Raw genomic sequence first — 19388 nt, 5'->3', positions numbered from 1 at the left:
TTGAATATTCTATTTGTTATAAAATATTGCCTTACGGTGGAGTTGAATTTATCCTTCATCAGTTTGAAATCATGACGTCTAGTCCTGCTGTCTGTATTTAAACTGAATAAATGTTTAATTTGCAAAATTCACGTTCATAAGTGCTTGAAACGTTGCCATAACGTCTCCTCTTACACGTTTCTCAGTAAGCGTTAGCAGTTTCATCAAGGATAGCCTATCAGATATCCAGGCTTATTTCGTCCAAAGGGTACTCTTGTTGCTCGACGCTGGACATTTTCTAGTCAAGTTATCTTAACACTGTTGTCCACACACTGTTGCCGAATTTTATTTAATTTAACAAGTAGAGGAATATTTGTTCATTCGAATGACTTACTTAGCAGGTACACCGTGCATCTTGTTAACTCCTTTGTAAAACGCATAACATGCTCTGATCATGAAAGATTAGACGTTACCAAGATACCTAAATCTAGAAATGACCCTGATTTTTTGAGTTCAGTATCTCCCAAACAACATGTGTGCCGGCAGTTTTTAGAATCTATATGTAAAATAGTACACTGGTCTCTATTTAATGGTAAACCCCATTGTTCCGACCATTTAAGAACAGCTAAGATGTCATTTGTCATAACGAGATGATTGCAACTTTCATTATAAACTTTAAGATCGTCCGCGAACATTACAAAGTGAGAAATTTAGATCTGCAGTATAAATTAAAAAAAGAAGTGGACCAAATACTGACCGTTGAGATACAGCACTAATTACTTAAACTGCACCACTAAAAGCGCCTCCTATTTTTACTTTAAATGAGTGATTAGTAAGGAAAGTATCGATCCAACGAAGAAACTTACTGCCTTGTATAATAAGTATCCTCTAGGCACATTAACACTTATGCCCATATTAAGAACCCGAGTCCACTCATAAAGGCAGCATAACAAGGGTGCTACATTTGAGGGAACATTTATGACTGGTATGTTATCCGCTACCGAACTCTCATCTTCGACAACACAACTATTTGTATTTCTAACCTGGGGTGTTTCAACCGGAGCGCTTAAACTGGAACGGATGTATTTGAAGAAACTCTTTGGGTTTTTATCATCTGCAATACGTGTTTCACATGTGATTTTTGCTTGTTTGATATAGAAGAGAGATGATTCGAAAACAAACGGTGAGTTATTCATATAAGCAGGAGTTTCTGTCATTCTTTTAAATTTTTACCAAAGTGGCGCTTCCTCCTTGAAGAATATCTTAGCCAGTTGAAGTTGGTAGTCGATAAGTGATGATACATGATGAACGTTAACAGACTGTTTAGAATAGATAGGAAGGACCACGTCACACTTGACAGCGACTCTGGACTCAACGTATGTGAAAGCTCATTTAGCGGGAAAATTATGGGTAGTCAGTCATAACTGAAAGCTTGCCAGCCACATTAATGGCGGAATTACAGTCTTCCAACGAATGTATAGATGACTTTTAAGAATCTTATAACATGATCTTATAACTCTTGATTAACCCAGTATTCTGCGAACAGAATCCCACCAAAGCTGGTGAGGGGTCTGAGGTAGTACCTGGCTATTATGTTTCAGGTAGGATCTGAACTCGGTAGAAGTATTTAGTCTCCTCTGAGTGAATAGTCCCGAAAAATTTACTAAACTAACAGTACTTTCTATAGGAACGGGGATTTAATAAAAGTGACTACGATGACGCGTGTAGTAGAAAGAAGCGTCCGTAGTTTAGTTATGAGTTTAATATTGTGAGTGGCGATAATGAACAGTGTAGCGTATAGTGACAGAAGCGTTGGGTTTTTTGTTCATATTTTTAACTGAGGAACACATTTAGCTCAGTCCATTTATTCCGTAAAAAATAAAAGAAGTAACGTTTATTTTTTCCAACACTGTGTTTTTCTTCTGGTCTATCTTTTATTATATCAAGATAATTTTTCAAAATATAGGACTATGTTTTTTTCTGGTCTATCTTTTATAATACCAAGATATTTTTTCAAAGTGCAGAACTATGTGAAATTCTTCGTTGTTTACGGACAAGCTTCTCTTGAAATATTGGTACTCCTTACAACGGGGCTATATTAACATGGCCTGGGGTTGTTAGTTCGTGGGTGGACTCTTGAATTCACTTGTAATACATACTACAGTAGAGTTTGCGGGGGGATATTGACGTCTGTAGGTATACGCATATAATTTTTAAGTGGATTTTCTCTATGTGCTTGTACGGTGAGAGAAGGGAGAATAGTAGTACAGTTTAGGCGGTATGATTGCAAAAGTGTTTGACCCCGAAAACAGTGGAAATTAGCTTTAACTTAAGACTCATGATGATTTAACCTTCACTAGAGCGTACAGCCTCTGCAACTTGGTCAGACGTTTCAAGCACTGGTTCGGTAACAGTTAATGGAGATTTCGTAGCGGGTTTGGTGTTGTTTGTTCAGAAGCGGGGGAGACTTTTCGGGGGTCTCATTCTTAACCGAAGTTTGGTTGAATTTTTGCGAGAAGTGTTAATATCAAATCAGCCTTGGTAAAATCTGATTTCAATGCACTAGTACCCTCTAAATGTGAATATATTTTCTTGATTTTCCAAATTTATTTTTCGTGAGGTAGTATTTATCTTTATCAGGGTCAGCGAGTCGTAACTGGTTTGTAGTTAGTTTTAGATATTCTGATGAGAACGACTTCGAAGCCATAACCAGAGAGATTCACTCGGAGGACGAATACTAGACTGAAATCGATTTATAAATGATAAGGTTCAGTAAGGTTAGTGCTTCCGTCAACGATTACGTCAACTTTTGGCAAGTGGGATAGTCGATTTAGCAGCTCTGCAATTATCAAAAACAATGTGCTGAACAGGTAATATCATGAATTTAGACCAAGAAACTAATAGGTGATGTGGAGATTTGTCATTAATTGGTATTGTATAACATCACAATATACTCTAGGTATATGTCTGTAGGTTTCGGTACTGCACTCCAAGCTGGCGTCTCAAAGTCTGCGTAAAACTATTTGCCTCGTAATGGTGAGTATCTCATTGATGTACGGTTGCAGACAAGGTTCTTGAGGTGTAACAATTTAAATTTTTTGTTACGAAACGTCGGATTTTCGTCATTTTTGGTAAATATGATGATGAAAGAACTCTAGTGACTCATGACAGTTCTCTTTTTAGTGATTTTCATAAACTCTGTATGTATGGTTTTTTGTTTGGACTCGGAGTTTCAGTCGTATAGTGTGCTAAAATTTTCTATATTTTCAGGCAATAAAAATTTCATTGTTAGAATCTTTGTGATGCATTCTTTTCGGTGAACATAAAACGTAGTGTTACGATGGCGGTGGTAGCAACAGAAAACGGTACGGAGGTAGAGGTATTGATGAAGGCAGCAGAGGGCGGTGCGATGGTCAGACAGTGGCGGTGAAGTTGCGTATCGGAAGTTTATTCTTAAGATTATTATAACGGATACGTGGAAAAACACAAGCGTGATTATGTATGTAGTAGAATCTTAAATATAAAGCGCTCATGATGCGATAAATTTCAAATGATCAATTAGGTGGAGCTAAATATAAAGCAAAGCAGGCAGCTCTGAGTGCAGAATAGCTAACAAGAATAAGACGGTAAGAGTGCAAAGGAAGCAAATTACACTATTAGTGCAGTTATTTACAATCAGTCACTATAATTAACTGAGAAAACAAAGGGAATAGCTTAGCAAACGCCATACGGTACCACGAAAAACAACACACTGATTCATTGCTGAAAGGTGTCGACCGATGAGTAAGGTTATATAACACGAAAGGTACACGAATGCAGGATGAATGAGGTTATTTGGAGGAAGCGGTGTAGACATGAAAGTGCACCATCGGGTTTTGGAACAATTTTTGGTGGAACGTGCAGTTACACAGGAGAGTGTCTGATGTCCGTTGCAATGGCTACAGAGTTGTGGGATTCACATCTACAAATTCATGTGGTGCTGCGATCCCGTTAAGAATTTTTAAGATCACATCTGTAATTTTATATAATTTAGGTTAGGTCAATTCCAGTCCGGTCCGGTCAGATCGGATCCGGTCAAGCGTTTGGTTAAAGCGATCGAACTCTCAGTCGTTGGTACCGTTAAAGACACAGAATTGATTGAAGATACCTATGAAGTTACGAAAATAGCAAGGTGTGTGAGTCGTAATTACGGGCATGTTGATCAATTCTGAGATGATCACGTAATTAATCAAGCGCAAAATTTAATTTTAATTAAAAAAGTTTATGTTGAAAAAGGGTCAAATCATTGTCTGTCTGATTTGGAATAGTCTAGATTTTAAATAAACTATTTTAAAAGTACCTTCATTAAATTTACTTTCATAAAATTTAGAATGATGAAGCCTGTAGCACTTTTGCAAAAACAATGATGTACGATTAGCGGATACCTCTATTAACAATACCAAGGGATAAATTAAAGTAATAGTAAGAGCCGGTTGATAGTAGATTATAGACTTAAATATCAGATTATAATTAAATATTTATGTGTGATTATTGATTAATACATAAATTTGAGAATTTGATTGGTTGAATTTGATCACGTGATCGATTAATGACGTGATTAAATAATTAATGACATGATTAAGTGCTTCTGTAAATTAGGTATAATAAATCCTCATATAACTAATTAGGATGCTTTGAATCATGAACATCAGCTTATAACTATCTACTACTTTCGTATATCAAAACAGCTAAAAGCTAAATAATGTGAAATTTCAATCTTAACTACAAACAAGCAACGATAATGCATTGGCATAACTGCATCACATGTCCAATTAACATATGACGAAAAACGAAAATAATTTTGAAGAGGATCCTCAAAATAATTTTCCAAACTAAGTTGAAAATAAAAAAATATGTGTTGAAACACATTTCCAAAAGGACAGAATATCAACAATTAAAAACCTTACTTAAAAGCATATTTAGTATTTCTAAAATTACTAACAAAGTCTAGTTTGTAAAGAGATTAAAATGTGCATATTAACATGATAAACGCGTGCAAGTGCTTTCGAAAATATTCACTTCGCATTAAAAATAAACAAAATGATCCAAGTCTTTTTAATGTCGAAATAAGCTTTGAAATTTCCGAAGAGCAACAAACTTTATAACTGAATAACACTCAAAACTCATTTTGCTGCTTTTAATTACAAAAAACGTTTTCGTAGCAGATCTAATTTACATACATCAAACAACAAAAATGTAGAATAAAAAGTTTACGACACGATAAACATAAATGCGTACGATAAACACAAAGGACCTACTGTAAAAGTGTAGTTTTGGCATTTTGTGCAAGAAGAAGCGAGAACTGTGTAGTATATGCGATGACGAATAACTGACAACACAGTGCGAGACATAAAAACACGCAGCAATTGCATTGGACTGGCTAGAATAAAGTCTTGCGTCCCTAGGACGTTATCGTATATTGCTGAAAAAAATGCGAAAGTTTGCCGTAAGGTAAAGATGGATCAATGCTCCAGTAGAATCGAGTGTGAAGTTCGAAATGAGAGAGTGCTATTTGCACTTAACCAGCTGAAAAATTTATCGGATTAAATTGAAAATTCCATTGGGAATATTGGGAAGTAATGTTAAATGTAGAAGATTTTCCACAAGATGTGACGGGTTATGGCTAATGTGGGATTCAGTTACAGTTCGGTATTTGGTAAGTTCTTGTAGATTAAATCTTTGAAACCTGACAAATTGCAAACGTTCGCTTTAAAATGGCATTTCGCTCACTACACTTTAAGAATGTGTGCTCGTATTTACCCTGGATTTTTGAATTTCTTTTTTATTTACTTAAAAGCCATTTCAATTTTGCTTCATGTAGCACTACTAGAGAAATTTTGAAGTAAGTATGTATTAAAAAAGTAGGTACTTATTTTTAAGAATTGAGAATGATATTTTAGACCTGAGTGTGTTGCATATTATAAGCTGTTTTTAAGTATTTGAAGATATGAACAAAGGTAACTTAAACAATTTAAAATTTACGAAACCTATCTCTCCGCTGACTCATTACTAAGAACTAAATTATTGCATAATTACAATAATAAAAAAAAAACTAATGCAACAAGTTTGTGATATTTTTAATTTATGCGGCGTGGTAGCTTAAAGTGGTGCCAGATCTGTGCGTGACATCATAGTGACATACAATCGAGTCCGTATTTGAGATTTAGAACTACATGAAAAAAATTCACGGCTTAATTTTTTTCTAGGAAATTACACGTTTTTCCACTTTGTATTATTTTCAGATAAAAGTATGTATGTCTTTGCAAAAACCACACAGAAATTAGTTTTTGCTTCTCGTGGTGAAAATGAAATATAATAATTAGAGCTGTGCGGTTGAAATTTAAACGCTGCGAATTGACCCCCACTCCGGCAGGCCAGAGGCTTGCAAGCGACGTTATGTATCGCGAAGAAAATTACGCGAAAAATAATGTTAACGGCATGTCAGTTGATGATTTTAAAATCCATATTCACGAAATAAGAGTAATCATAATTTTAATAATGTTCAGGTGTCCGTCTCGCTGACAATAAAACTATTTGTGTGAATTATCAAAAATAATCCACAACTGAAAAGCGAGAAGCCAGCAAGGCAAGGCTGTGTAGCGATCGGCACTGTGGGCCGATAGTGGGGGTAAATAAATTTCAACCGCACAGCTCTAATAATAATTCATGTTATACAGTGTGTGTGATCTTCGACCTTGTACCATAGGAATTACATTTACTTTTTTCATACTTATTTGGCATAAATAAGAGGATTATGAAGTTTATAAAATTCTGATGTGAGTTGGGTGTTACGAAATTTTATTGTCAAAAGGTAATACATTTGTTTTATCCATTGTTCACCTATCCGTCTCTAAATTTAAAAAATGTAATTCTTTGATACCTGACAATATACGCTTATGTATCGTTAAATTTTAAAAATATCAGTATTAGATCACTATTCAGTTTTCACATTCCAAGACAAAATAGTTGTAAGCGATCCACTCAGGTGCAAATGATCACCCTCTAATTATTTATGTTAAATTTATTTAATTAAATTGAAATAGTCCATCTACAAATTTTTATCTGCTTGCATAGACGTTTAACAGGACGGTCTAGGAATTTTTGGTGTAAGAATGAAATCGAATTTTAATTAAGGATCATCCAGTGTCAGATTTAGGTCTGTTGACAAGGCAAACTTTTTTACATCTGTTCCCACTAATTTATGTAGCATACTTTTTAAAATTTAAGTTATTTTGTTGCATAATAAATTTACTATTATGAAACTTATTTTCCTTAATATGTAATTAGTGAGTCTATCTGGCTGTTTTATATTTATTAACGAAAAAAATTTCAGTATTCTGAGTGTATTATATCTATAATGCATTGAATTTTAAATAATAATGTAATCTATACTTAATTAACTAGTTAAAATACAAAAAATCGCGACAAAATGGCTTTCCAAATTCTTCAAACGTTTTTAGAACTTTCATTCATACTATTCAGACCATCTTTGAACGTTAGAAATATCCATATCAAATAATGAGGCATTTTCAGGAAACACACTGAAAGAACCGTGCTCACTTGATGACGTTCGGCTCAAATTTGAAAAGTTGAAATTGAGCCTGTAAAATTTATCAACACTTTAACAACGAATTGAGAATAATTGTTAATGCTAGTTTTGAAATCGTAAAGTGACAAAATTTCAAAATTAATTGCGTTACTTTCTATTGCTAAACATTTTATATTTAGGTAGATTGTACCTAACCTAAATTATACAACCCCGGTGTCACGTTAGTAGGTATAAAGTTACAAAATAACGCCATGAAAACATATGGATTGTAATAATTTTGCATGTTGGTTGTTATAAATAATTTTGGAAATTTGACATCTCAAGATTCATGTTAACATAATATGCAATTTTTTGACAAGTTTCTTGTTTTTCTAATAAACAATATATTTCTAATGAAAAAATGAGGAGTTGTCCGGCTCTGTGGATGCATTCGACAAACTTTGATTTCAAACGGTCATTTTCAAAACCTAAATCTGTCACTTAATTATCCTAAATTCATTAATTATGCAGAATACAGCATACATAGGTTAAATAAAAAAATAAAACAAAAACATGATGTTATGACAGTCATGACACGAACACGACCTTCTTCCCTTGGTTGTCGCTGATTTTGGCCATATTCTCAGCCGGAAAAAATATTTTCGCTTGATTTTTTCTGTTTCCGAGTTGTTTGTAAAAATTAGAGCCAGTCCAATACGCTGCTGTACGAGTTGATTGAAAGTCCACATACCTTGAGCACACATGCCTGAGGGCCTACATAGAAAAGGAAAGGAAACGGAAGGATCGAGGAAATTTGGATGAATGGTCGGCGAAGATGGCCAATGTTATCGCATTTAAAAATAGAAAAGCGACGTGGATCGAGTAAAGGGTAAGTTGGAGGCAATCTCCATGGAGGGCCGAGGCGGGGCTGTGTGCTAAATGTATGTCTGCTCGCAGGAGTTATGGCGGAGGGAGTACGAAGAGTAATAGCGCTGCGATGAGAACCTCTGCAACAATTACAGTTATCAATCAGCGGCTGATGGTGATGGTGGCGATGAAACCACAAAACAAACCAATGTTTATCGCTTACAATCAATTTAGAGCAGTTTTTGAAATCGTTTTGATCAATTAAATGGGACTGTATTGACGTTTCGTGTGTTAAATCTAATTTTCATATCCCTATCGATGTTGTAATAAATTTTATATTAACTGGCAGTAGAAGGTAATAAATTAAAATGCTTGTCAGTTCGAAAATAGATAATGTAGTAGCGTTGGTCATGAATTATAATATTTTATGTAGTCGTCGAAAGTAAAATCTCATCAAATGGATGAATTTAAATTGAATTTCTTAATTTTCAGTAAGTATTACCGTTTTTATTAAACCCCTTATCTAAGTTGGTAGTTGCTCATTATGGAGGTACTTGCAATGTGTGGTTATATCATGCGTTACTTGCCAGAATTGAAAGATATGAGAAAAGTTTGGAAATTAGAGTCAGCTGAGGTTATTAATGCTGGATATACTAATTTTGAAATTGTATTCTTAGTTTTGATTATCTGAATACTTGTTTTAGTTGAATTAATACAGGCTGTCGTTAGATATATATCGTCCAATTAGTAAAACTGATTAAACAGAAATATAATCTTACATAATCTGCAAAACACTTGCTAGACAACAGGAAAGAGTAATGCGAAATAATAATTCAGCACGCGAGAAAAGTTTCTCAACGAGGCCTTAATCAAATGCAAAATCGACTGACGTAAAAAAGTTTAGAGAACGGTTACAGCTTACAATTTTTAGTATAACTGTATTTTAGCAATAACATAATTGGGCAAAATTAATTTACACATACTTAATTAGTGTAATTATTATAGTAAAAAAAAGGCATGGAAATTTGAATTTTAACCAATACCAAACGTTTTGCACTGATTAAACATAACTTTGCGTTTAATCAGCGTGAAACCTGACATTAAAAAAAAATTATTAACTTTTATTAGAAAAAATCATTGTTAAGAAATAATTTACTTAGCTTTATTGTTTTCGGAACTATTCACATAAAATGTGCAATTATTATAAATGACAGTGGATCCTACATTTGTTGGGGCCATGATTTTTTAGGCCCAGTCTTTGATTGTTGAATTCCTGTCTTCGCTGAGGTGGTTGAGCTCCCGTTTTCATTCATGACTAGAGAGCGGATTTCTGTCGGGCTAGGCAAGGCCAAACTCGGTACGACTCCTACGGGATGGGAATTCATTGCAGTTAAGGGCTGCACTTCGTTTATTTGAGATTAGAATAACGCTGCTTCGTTGCACTCTGCTGTTAATTCTCGTTCTCATTTACGTAGCCGTTTGATTAATAAATCGTTAATTGTATTTATGGAATAAGTGACGATTAAATTTAGTGATTATCTATCACCCGCTACTGAGTCCCGGCGATCCAGCGCGTCCCCACCTATAATCGTGACGTAGCCCGACAGAAATCCGCTGTCTATTCATGACTGAATCATTTTAAGGTGATGTTCGCTGTCAATTTAAAAATATGGCTTGATGGAACTCGTAGCACTGTGCATAGCCAGTTTTATCAGGTTACACAAGTTGGCTGCTCGTTTTTGCCAAGTGGCATGTTTTTGTACCAACCCCTGGTCCTTCTTTTTCCCAGTTAGGGTTGACTGTCAAAAATAGTCGTGGTGTTTTTATCTTGTCTGTTTTTTTTATATTAATTTTTTCAAAAGGGGAACAGACAAATCTTTGTCCGCACGGTTTGGCACTAGCCACTTACTGTCAGCAAGCTTTTGAGCACCAACTTGAGTTATTGTTTTGTTAAAAACTGTAATATATTGAATTGTGCCTGTAGAAAAGGATTTATAATAACTTTTTTTAATTCAATAAAGAAAATATGTTTATGTTGTTCCATCAATTCTAGTTTCTTTCTTGAAACATTCCATAAGATAATTATAGCATCTTCTTTCCACCCCTCCTGGCCAATTCAAACGTAGCAATTTGGTAGAACTTAGTTGAAGGCCTGCTGGCGTATTTTCATCGAACGTTTTTGTTATTTTTTTGATATTCTTTAATAGTAAGAGCCACTGAACTAACTTTTCTCTTCTATGGCATGGCTTGCAACTGCCGTCGTTTCGCATGTTTTACGTCTCTTGAAGATTTAAATACGATACTTTAAAAGGATCAAGTGCTCGATTTATAATTCTTGTAATACATTTCTTGAATTAACTTAGACACGATACTAAACATTATTTTCACTACTCCTTCTTTATATTCATCACCCTTACTTTCCTTCATATGTACTGCTCAGCCCTTTAAAATTAAGTTTACTTACTCTGCTGTTGTTTCCTTAAATGTTTTTTCTCCCTACAGAGCAGAAAAAATTGATTCCGTATAGATTTCTGTGTCTTCACGGTATTTTCCGGCAGTGATTTTTCAATTAAATCTTGAATGTCGGCAACGGAAGAACTTTCCATATTTTTTTGTATTTTTTCCTGTTTAATATCATATTTTTGGATATGGGTGATGTGGATTTACTATTTAAGCCAACAACCAACATTTTTAAAGGATTATTTTTTCAAATTCGGGGATGATAGGCGTGTCACAATTTTGACAATGTAATAAAAATTAATTTAATTACTGATTTCGTTTTACATATTAATCCTCCCAATATCATTCGAACTATTTATTCATTTATAACGTCGTTTAAATATGCAAGGTTATCCCTCAACATTTTCCCAGGAATATATTCCTCGCGCCTTCGTGTCGGTGTTTGCGCTCGTGATATTTTCCTAGGCAACATGTTTTCGGGATAACCTTTTAATTTGCTCGATTAAATCAGTAGTTCTTATGATGTTATATACAGGATGATTTCGAAATGTGTGCAATGAAAAAAATAGGGAATAGTTCATAAAAAGATTTATTGTATTGCACTATGTAAAATTGACGTTTTTAAGTGGTAGCAATCTCTAGAGAAAATTATTTGAAATTAAATAGAAATTGTTATAATCGGCACTGGTAGTATTTCTTGATCTACCATAACAGTGAACGATTAGGATTAAGAACCAAAAAAGCGGCGCACTGATAAGCGGGCCGGTATCGTAAATGACCGCTTAGTTGGATCTTATATTTTACCAAACAGACTAAACGCGGCACAGTACCTTGAGTTTTTAAATAATGTGTCGGAAGAGCAGCTAGATGTGGAAGTGCTTCTAGGTGAACGAGTTCATATGTGGTACTTGCATAATGGAGTACCACCACATTTTGCTAGGCCAATAACTGAATGATTAAATAACCATTTTCCTAATCAGTGAGTCGATAGAAGCGGCCCAGAAGCTTGGCCTTCGCGTTCACCTGATCCCAATCCGTGTGATTTTTGTCTGTGGGGTTGGATGACATAGTTAGTTTATGGAAATTAAAACTATCCAGAAACTAACGAAGAGCTTCAACAACAACTGGAAGTGGCAGCCGGTACAGTTCGTGGAACTCCCGGAGTTTTTTTTACGTATCTGTACGTACATGTTGCGACGTGCTAGAGCCTGTATTCTTAGTCAAGGACAACATTTTCAACTTTTATTGTAAAAAGGTAAAGCATTCTAAGTTGCTCTTATTTTTGTTCAAATAAATAATGTGGAATCATTGTGACAAGGATCAAACATCCGTAGAATAAAAAGTCGATCAGCATAAAGCATTACCAAAATCCACTATCTGTTTCTACAACTAACAATCTTTCGCTTTAACCTTTAACGATGAATGAATACATGAATGAACAAATCATAACCAGCAAAAAGTCGGTTTCACTTTTAATGGAAACTGAATGTATTTACATCATAACCTCTAGATTACGAAAAAAGTGGTCCCTCGTTTCCATCTGTCTGTCTGTCTGTCTGTCTGTCTGTCTGTCTGTCTGTCTGTCTGTTTGCCTGGTGTCTGTATCCATTTTTATTAGACAAGTAATCTCGAAAACTACTGGACCGATTGTTGTCAATATTAGGAATACCATGTAGATGGTTAAATGCTAACTATAATTTGGCTAATCATCCCCACCACCAATTGGATGACGTCATCTCCAAAATTTATAACAAAAACTTTTTTGAAATTTTATAAAATAAGATACTCCTGCACTTGTGGTATATGAATGCGTGTCGAATTTTCTCCCCAGACATTCAGAATTTTTGAAAAAAATTCAAAACTTAATAAGAATATTTTGTAATATAACTTTGAAACTGTATAACCGAATGCCCTGAAATCTTGTAAATATTTTAAGGTTATCGTAATCGTGGTAAATCATTAAGCAAAATGTATTCGTTTATCGCCTCCCAAAATATGATGAGTCTATTCTTGCGATTTATCATTGCATTAAAAGTTTTTAAATTTATTATAGAGGGTGCCCCAGAAAAATTAATGAAAGAGTAAATTTATTTTATTGATTAAATCCTCCCGAAAATTTGGGAATACAATACTGTTATAATTAGTATTACACTGTACCTATGCAAAGTGATATAAGTGTCTTTGCAAAAATGACGTCATCACAAAATTTTGTTAAGGAAAAACTCATTTGGAACGTATACCCAGCTCGCTTCGTTACATTTACTTTAACATTGCATACATATTTTTATTTTAACTTATAAGGATTCTCATAAAGAAAATAAAATTCGCATAATCAAATTTTATAATTTTTCGAAAATGCTGGATGTTTCATTGCGCTTAAGGAGCGAGGGAAGTTCTGTCGAAATAACTTTCGACCAATTTTTTACTATATTTCCACAGTACTACGGTACGTGATGCCGTGGTTATAGTTGTGTATGTTTCGAAATCAGCCTGTATGATTATACCTCATAAGAAATTTTTTGAAAAACTCTCTTTAGTGTTAAATGAACAACTTTGTAAATGCCCAAAAACACAGCACTTTTAGAAAATATATGTGGCCTCAAGACTTCGTTCGGTTTATTTTGTAATTTTGTCATGAAAATAATATGAGGCAAACATTGCGGTGATGCATATTCGACGATTAAATTTAAAAGCCCTTTATGAAACTCAGCGTAACTGTATTCACCTAGACGATGGACATTTAAGAACATTTTTGTTTCTCGAGGTGTAAGCCCGGTAGGCACTGTAATAGGATCCACTGACGAATGCTAGTTTCACCTTTACTCGACGTTTTATAGCTCATACAATATGAAAAAGTAGTTCACCCATTTTCATGTGCCTGTTGTTCGTCTGTCGATTGTTGTCTCTTAGCGATTTTATTGGACAGACATATGGTCTCCGAAACTACTGGATATATTTATGTTTCTTAAGAATATCGTGTAGATGTAGAAGATAATAAACACTAACCAAAGTTTGTCTGTTTGTCCCCCCCAAAACTGTTGAGTGTAATACTCTATTTGAAATGTGCAAAATAGTATGCTTCTATACTATGGTTCATTGATAAATTTTTAATCTAAACTGCTAATCAGAATTTACCTCTTCAACGATTATAAAAATTTGATAATGTCATTTCAAAATTTTGCAAAGTAAATCTCATTTATTATGTGCAGAAAAGCATAATTCTATTGGTTTCTTCCTAGACTCCTGTATTTAGAATTGTTTGTACAGGATGTGGCAATAAATTAATAAATTAACGGTTTATTTTGTTTTTCTGTTGTTGATGAAATCACAAAAAAATGTTACTTGAAACCATAGCAGTTACCTGTAGTTTAATAATCCAGCCCAATTTTTATTTTAACTTTATTTAGGTTTAACAATAAGATTTTAGAGGTTATCAAACAAACTAAAATTGTTTAAATGAGTGTTTTGGAAGGGAAGGGAATTTTTGTCTAAATAATTTTAGAAACTTTTTTGTTATTAGTTACTGTTTTTTGTCAGATACAGAAAATGTAAAAACACCAAAATTGTATAAATAGGATTTTGTTGAATTTAAATTAATAAAATGTCCTAATAAAAAATGTCCTCAAGTTGAAGTTGGACAAGGAAGCGTCGTCAATTCACAATGGCGAATCAGAAACACAGTGACTTTTGTCGACTGCACTCCATTTTTTAAATTAGAACATTTGTTGTCAAACGTAGATAAAACTGGTTTCGGTAAGAGTTGACATCTACACAGAAAATTGATCGAACAAATAGAAAATTAACTGAGACTCACTCATATAGGTAACGTGCCAACAATATCAAATGTGTTGATTAATGTAATAATAATAAACATTAATAATAGCATCGCATTTAATTGCAACATATTGTAGATGTACACTCAGTTTACGTTAATTCGTTCAACGAACGTTGAACAATTGGTTTTAATCATTTAAGGTCGAGAATGGTGGTAAGTTTACTCTTTCCTGTTGTAAGTCTTTTGCTTTTGTATTTACAAAAGAGTATTAATAATAATAGGTTTCATTCATTAACCTCAACTGACCCTCTTACCCTAAATATTTTGTTGTAAAGTCTGCTATATACAGTAAAGAAAAATAAAAATTACTACTGCAAAATGCAGATAGGGGTTGCAGTTAACAGTCGGGGCAAATCATTGTACTTACAAACGCACTGTCCATTAATATAAATTACACATATTCGATGTCCTATTAAAAAAAAATCACTCCTAAAAACCAAAATGAGTTAAATTTGTTCTAAAGCATGTCTTGTGAATGGTAGTTTCAGCTGGAAAAAAAATAAAATGAAAATCTTTTTACATAAAATTCATATCAAAAATGTTTTTGTGTTGGTAAGTGCCATCATCTGAAATAGCTTATTTTTATTTTTTAGATTAAAGTCCATTCGGGATTTTGAAGTCTCAAAAGTGCTTTTTATTACCTGACTCGGTTTGCTTCGGAAAGCTGGTTGATATCGACGTCTTACTTGTCTGGGACAGCAGACACACAGAATCCTTAAAAAGGCCCTGGAAAAGAAAATATATTTGTACAGCATGAGGTGACTAAATGATGGTTTTATTGAAGAGGGGTGAGCGTATTATTCGGCTAAATCGGTACAGCACAATGGTTTGAATTGAAAGATAGGACCGTGATTAAATCTTATATGAGTATGCAGCGTGGAATTTTCATCCATTTTCCCATTGAATAGATGCGACTGCACATAAAAAATGCATTTGCAGGATAATTCGGGATTATTCAAATGCGAGTCGGGATCGACCCGACGAATGTAAGCTGTTAACGATCAAAAATCTACGGATATATTTAAATCCAACTTTCAATTTTTAATGTATTTTGAAGAGGAAGATAATACTTGCGCAAGGAATAACAAAATTTATCATAACGTAAGATTAAACATTTTTACAATTAGTCAGACTAGTCCAAACGAAGTGACACTCTTAAGGAAATTCATAATTAATTAGCAGCTAATTTTTATTAAATTCGAAGTTTTAGTAATGAACAAAGTTTTCACCAGAACATAAAAATGTACATTTTTGTATGTTTATATATGCGATTTATTCAAGGGACAGTCTCTTATTTTTTTTTTCAGGAATGGGAGAATATTGAAACATGAGATATGTTTTAAAACAGCTGGGCATTTCATATGAATAAACGAGACAGGCCGGTTGTAAAGATGAATTTCCTTGCACTATAAATCCACCAGATACTGATGAATAATAAATGGGCCCGTTTTTTTTTAATTCATGATTATATAGAATTCCTCCAAATAAAAAAAGCAGGTAATAAATTAAGAGTCGTGTCATAAAATTTAAGAACGAAGAAGGAATTTATTATTTTTTAGCGTAGGGACTCAGCAAGCAGTGAAACATTTTGTTTTAACCAAACTTGAACGTGTTCGACAAACATGTGCATTTAGAGATATATCTCTGTTAATTAGTATTTATGTACCTACCTAATCAATGATAGAGAAAACGACCGCTTTGATATTTGCTCTTTGTCTAGTATATTAGTATCTATGTTTCTCAATTTCTTGGATAAGGTTGTGAGAGTTCAAAAACATGGTTTCACACCGAAATCTGCGAATCCCTTAAAAGTTCGCTACCCTTTCCAGGGATTTGCCTAAAATTTTGGATATTAGAATTAATTACGTCTTACTCAATCTAAAACAATGGCAACCAAGAAATGGACTAACGCGAATAAACCAATAGTTGCGAATAAAAGGAATTTGCCATATGTAATTCTTTTTACTGACTAAAACTTTTTAAAAATTCGTTCGGCAAAAGTAAAGATATTTCGCGAACGAGTTACATATTTTTTTTACTTTCTCCATACTTTTACTTCCGGCGAATGGCTACTTTCATGTTTTCTCGACGTTTGGTGCCCGATAGAGTATGAAAAAATACGTCTCTCCTTTCCGTTTGTCATCTGTCATCTGTCTGTGTCAATTGTATTAGGCAAATAATTTCCGACACTATCGGACCAATTGTTGGCAAATTTTAGTAGCATGTAAGTATTTTAAGAAAATCGAGTAGATGGTAAAACGCTGAACAAAATGTATTGTATGATCATCCCCACCAAAAATTTAAGAACGTCAATTCAAAATTAATTAAGCAAATTTTGTTTAAAATATCCAAAGTAATATGCTTCTATACTTGTGATTTATACGTCCACCAAAATTTTTATTTTTAATGTACGCAGATCATGAAAAAATTCACTGTAGCCTAATTTGTAACAGTCTGTATAGTGGAAAATATTTTTAGATTGTACTTAATTGGATTCGTATTTAGTAAAATGTTTACTTCATTGTACATATTATAAACACTAAACATCTTTTGTTAAAATATACTTTGAGAGTTCTCTCGAACTGATGAATAAATATACATTTTTTTAATTTGAAAAAATGGTTTCGTAATTATCGGAATGTAAAAAAAAATACTTATTGTCATCATTAAAACTGTGGGACTGATTTTAAACCGTTTCGTCGTGCTGAACGCTTAATTCGAGATATGACATCGCTGTCAAATTGTTTCGTTGTTTCTCTCGTACTGTTTAAGGACGACGTCAGAAGTTGGACTAAGCAACGGTCAATCCACGGGAGACAAAGATCTAATATCCCTAAGGCCCCACTCGGTTGAGTAGTCTGAGTCGCTGAAACAGGCAAGAAGACAACTTTCCAATATTTCATGTTGTCACTTTTTTATATTTTTTCCAATAGTCGAATATCGGAAATCTAATTCTCTAAAAATAACTATGTTTTTATTGCAATACGTTAAAAAACTGGAGTATTATACGAATAAATTAAAACTTCTGAACTACAATGCAAATTTTATGCGTCGTAATAAAAAATCGTACGTAAATCCAGACTGGTGGAAGATAAAGATTTGAAACAAAAGCCCGGAACCAAATCCTCCAGAATGTTTTTGCTTTTACTAAATGAAACTTTCGTGTTCTGCACTATTTGTTATTTAAAGTTAAGTTCGTCAGGATTACGAAAAAAATGAAAATACGCTCATTCCGATTAGAATTTCAAATTTGTTCAAACTTTACTTATTACAACGATCTTAAAGTAAAGAAGTTGGATGGAAGTTGTCAGGTTAAGGTGGACAAAAAATCATCCTTCTAGTTTTCTAATTAAGAATGTGAAGTTTAAGGGTAGTAGAGCGGTTGCATCGTGATCCTCTAATAATTCCATTTCGCCCAAATTGGGCTACTGCATGGGATAAATTGATATTTACTCCCAAAATTAATTACTGCAAACTCTACTCAATTAGGTAGACAGACTTTGATTGATGATGGCCAAAAACAGACAAAGCAACTTCAACGTGTCGAAATTTCCGTAGAAAGGAAAGTCGGACAGAAAATTTCACTGTTCTTTTTTAATTGCTTGTTTTGTCCGAATTATTTTTAATCTTATTGTTTTGCAAAGGCGTATTCAATCTCGAAGTTTGCGGCAGTTTTTACACCGAAAACGTTTTAAATTTAAATGAGTCGCGTTTTAATGAGAGCTGGAATTGGCAGCGCGGAAATAAACTAGGGAAATTTGTTTTAAGAAATTTATGTTAATACCCCGTATGATGATTTTTCGGTTGGGAAAATATCTGAAATGCTTGACTGCACTTTCTCAATATTGAATTTCCAATAAAATCTTCGGAGAATTCCATATGTTATGGAGGCCGCCCTTGTGTGAGCGAGGAGTTTTTTGTAAGTAAAAATACCGGAGTCTGACGAAATTTATTTGCAAAAATCAACGACTTTTAATATTTACAGGGGGGTTAAAATGATTAAATCAAATATAAGGCAACTTATTATTATTATTCGTCAGATATGCCCTTCAGTCGGTTTAATTTAATATGGGAATGGGTGAATTAAAGAAGCGGTTGTTGCTATTTAAAAATATAACAAAATAATACTTAATAACAGCATATACAAAATAAAATAGGAAGTGATTTGACGCAGTTCTGAGAGATAAAGATGTGACTCATAGGAAGAGGAAAAATTTTACATACGATGCATACCTAACTATTAAGTATATAATCTATAAATGTGGATACACTGGGTGAAAGTAATGTAGGTAAAAGTAAATTAATTTTATTTATTTATTTGACAAATTAAAATTACAATTTTTACATTTGTAGAACAAAAATTTGTGTAAAATGATGGACTGTATCTCAATTAATAGTAATTTTGTGTACAACTGATGAACACGCTTTGAAATAATGTTATTTCAGAAAATCAGAAGAAGATCGAAGAAGAATGAAGATTAAATCTTAACGATAGAAGCGACGCGACGCCGCAAAATGTTTACGCCAGAAAAGTTAAAATAATGATACATGAACAAGTTTGAAGGTAATTATTGTGATATTTTTGAGAAAGGAGTCAAATAATTTCTTAATTTTATTTGCCTAGAGTCGAGAGAAAACGCTTTCACTGTAATCGTCGGGATATGAGTAATACATTTGAAG

The 19388-nt window shown here is 33.5% G+C and overlaps 1 protein-coding gene across 4 annotated transcripts in view; it reads right to left on the bottom strand.

Annotated features, from left to right (window-relative positions):
* Dop1r2 (Dopamine 1-like receptor 2) overlaps positions 1-19388 on the bottom strand; it is a 266998-nt gene that overhangs the window by 9546 nt on the left and 238064 nt on the right. For 2 of the 4 annotated variants that reach the window (XM_064052792.1, XM_064052789.1), the window contains exon 3: positions 15076-15434. In XM_064052792.1, coding sequence (XP_063908862.1) covers positions 15236-15434 — 199 coding nt within the window. In that variant the 3' untranslated portion in view covers positions 15076-15235. Of the gene's footprint in view, positions 1-8297; positions 8554-15075; positions 15435-19388 lie in introns of all 4 variants that reach the window. The other 2 variants (XM_064052791.1, XM_064052790.1) reach the window with 2 other exon arrangements.

The sequence above is a fragment of the Zophobas morio genome, unplaced genomic scaffold (assembly GCF_036711695.1).
Source record: "Zophobas morio isolate AGI-343-1 ecotype UQ-CSIRO unplaced genomic scaffold, CSIRO_AGI_Zmor_V1 ptg000011l, whole genome shotgun sequence".
Lineage (NCBI taxonomy): Eukaryota > Metazoa > Arthropoda > Insecta > Coleoptera > Tenebrionidae > Zophobas > Zophobas morio.
This window is presented reverse-complemented; position numbering and strand designations above follow the sequence as displayed.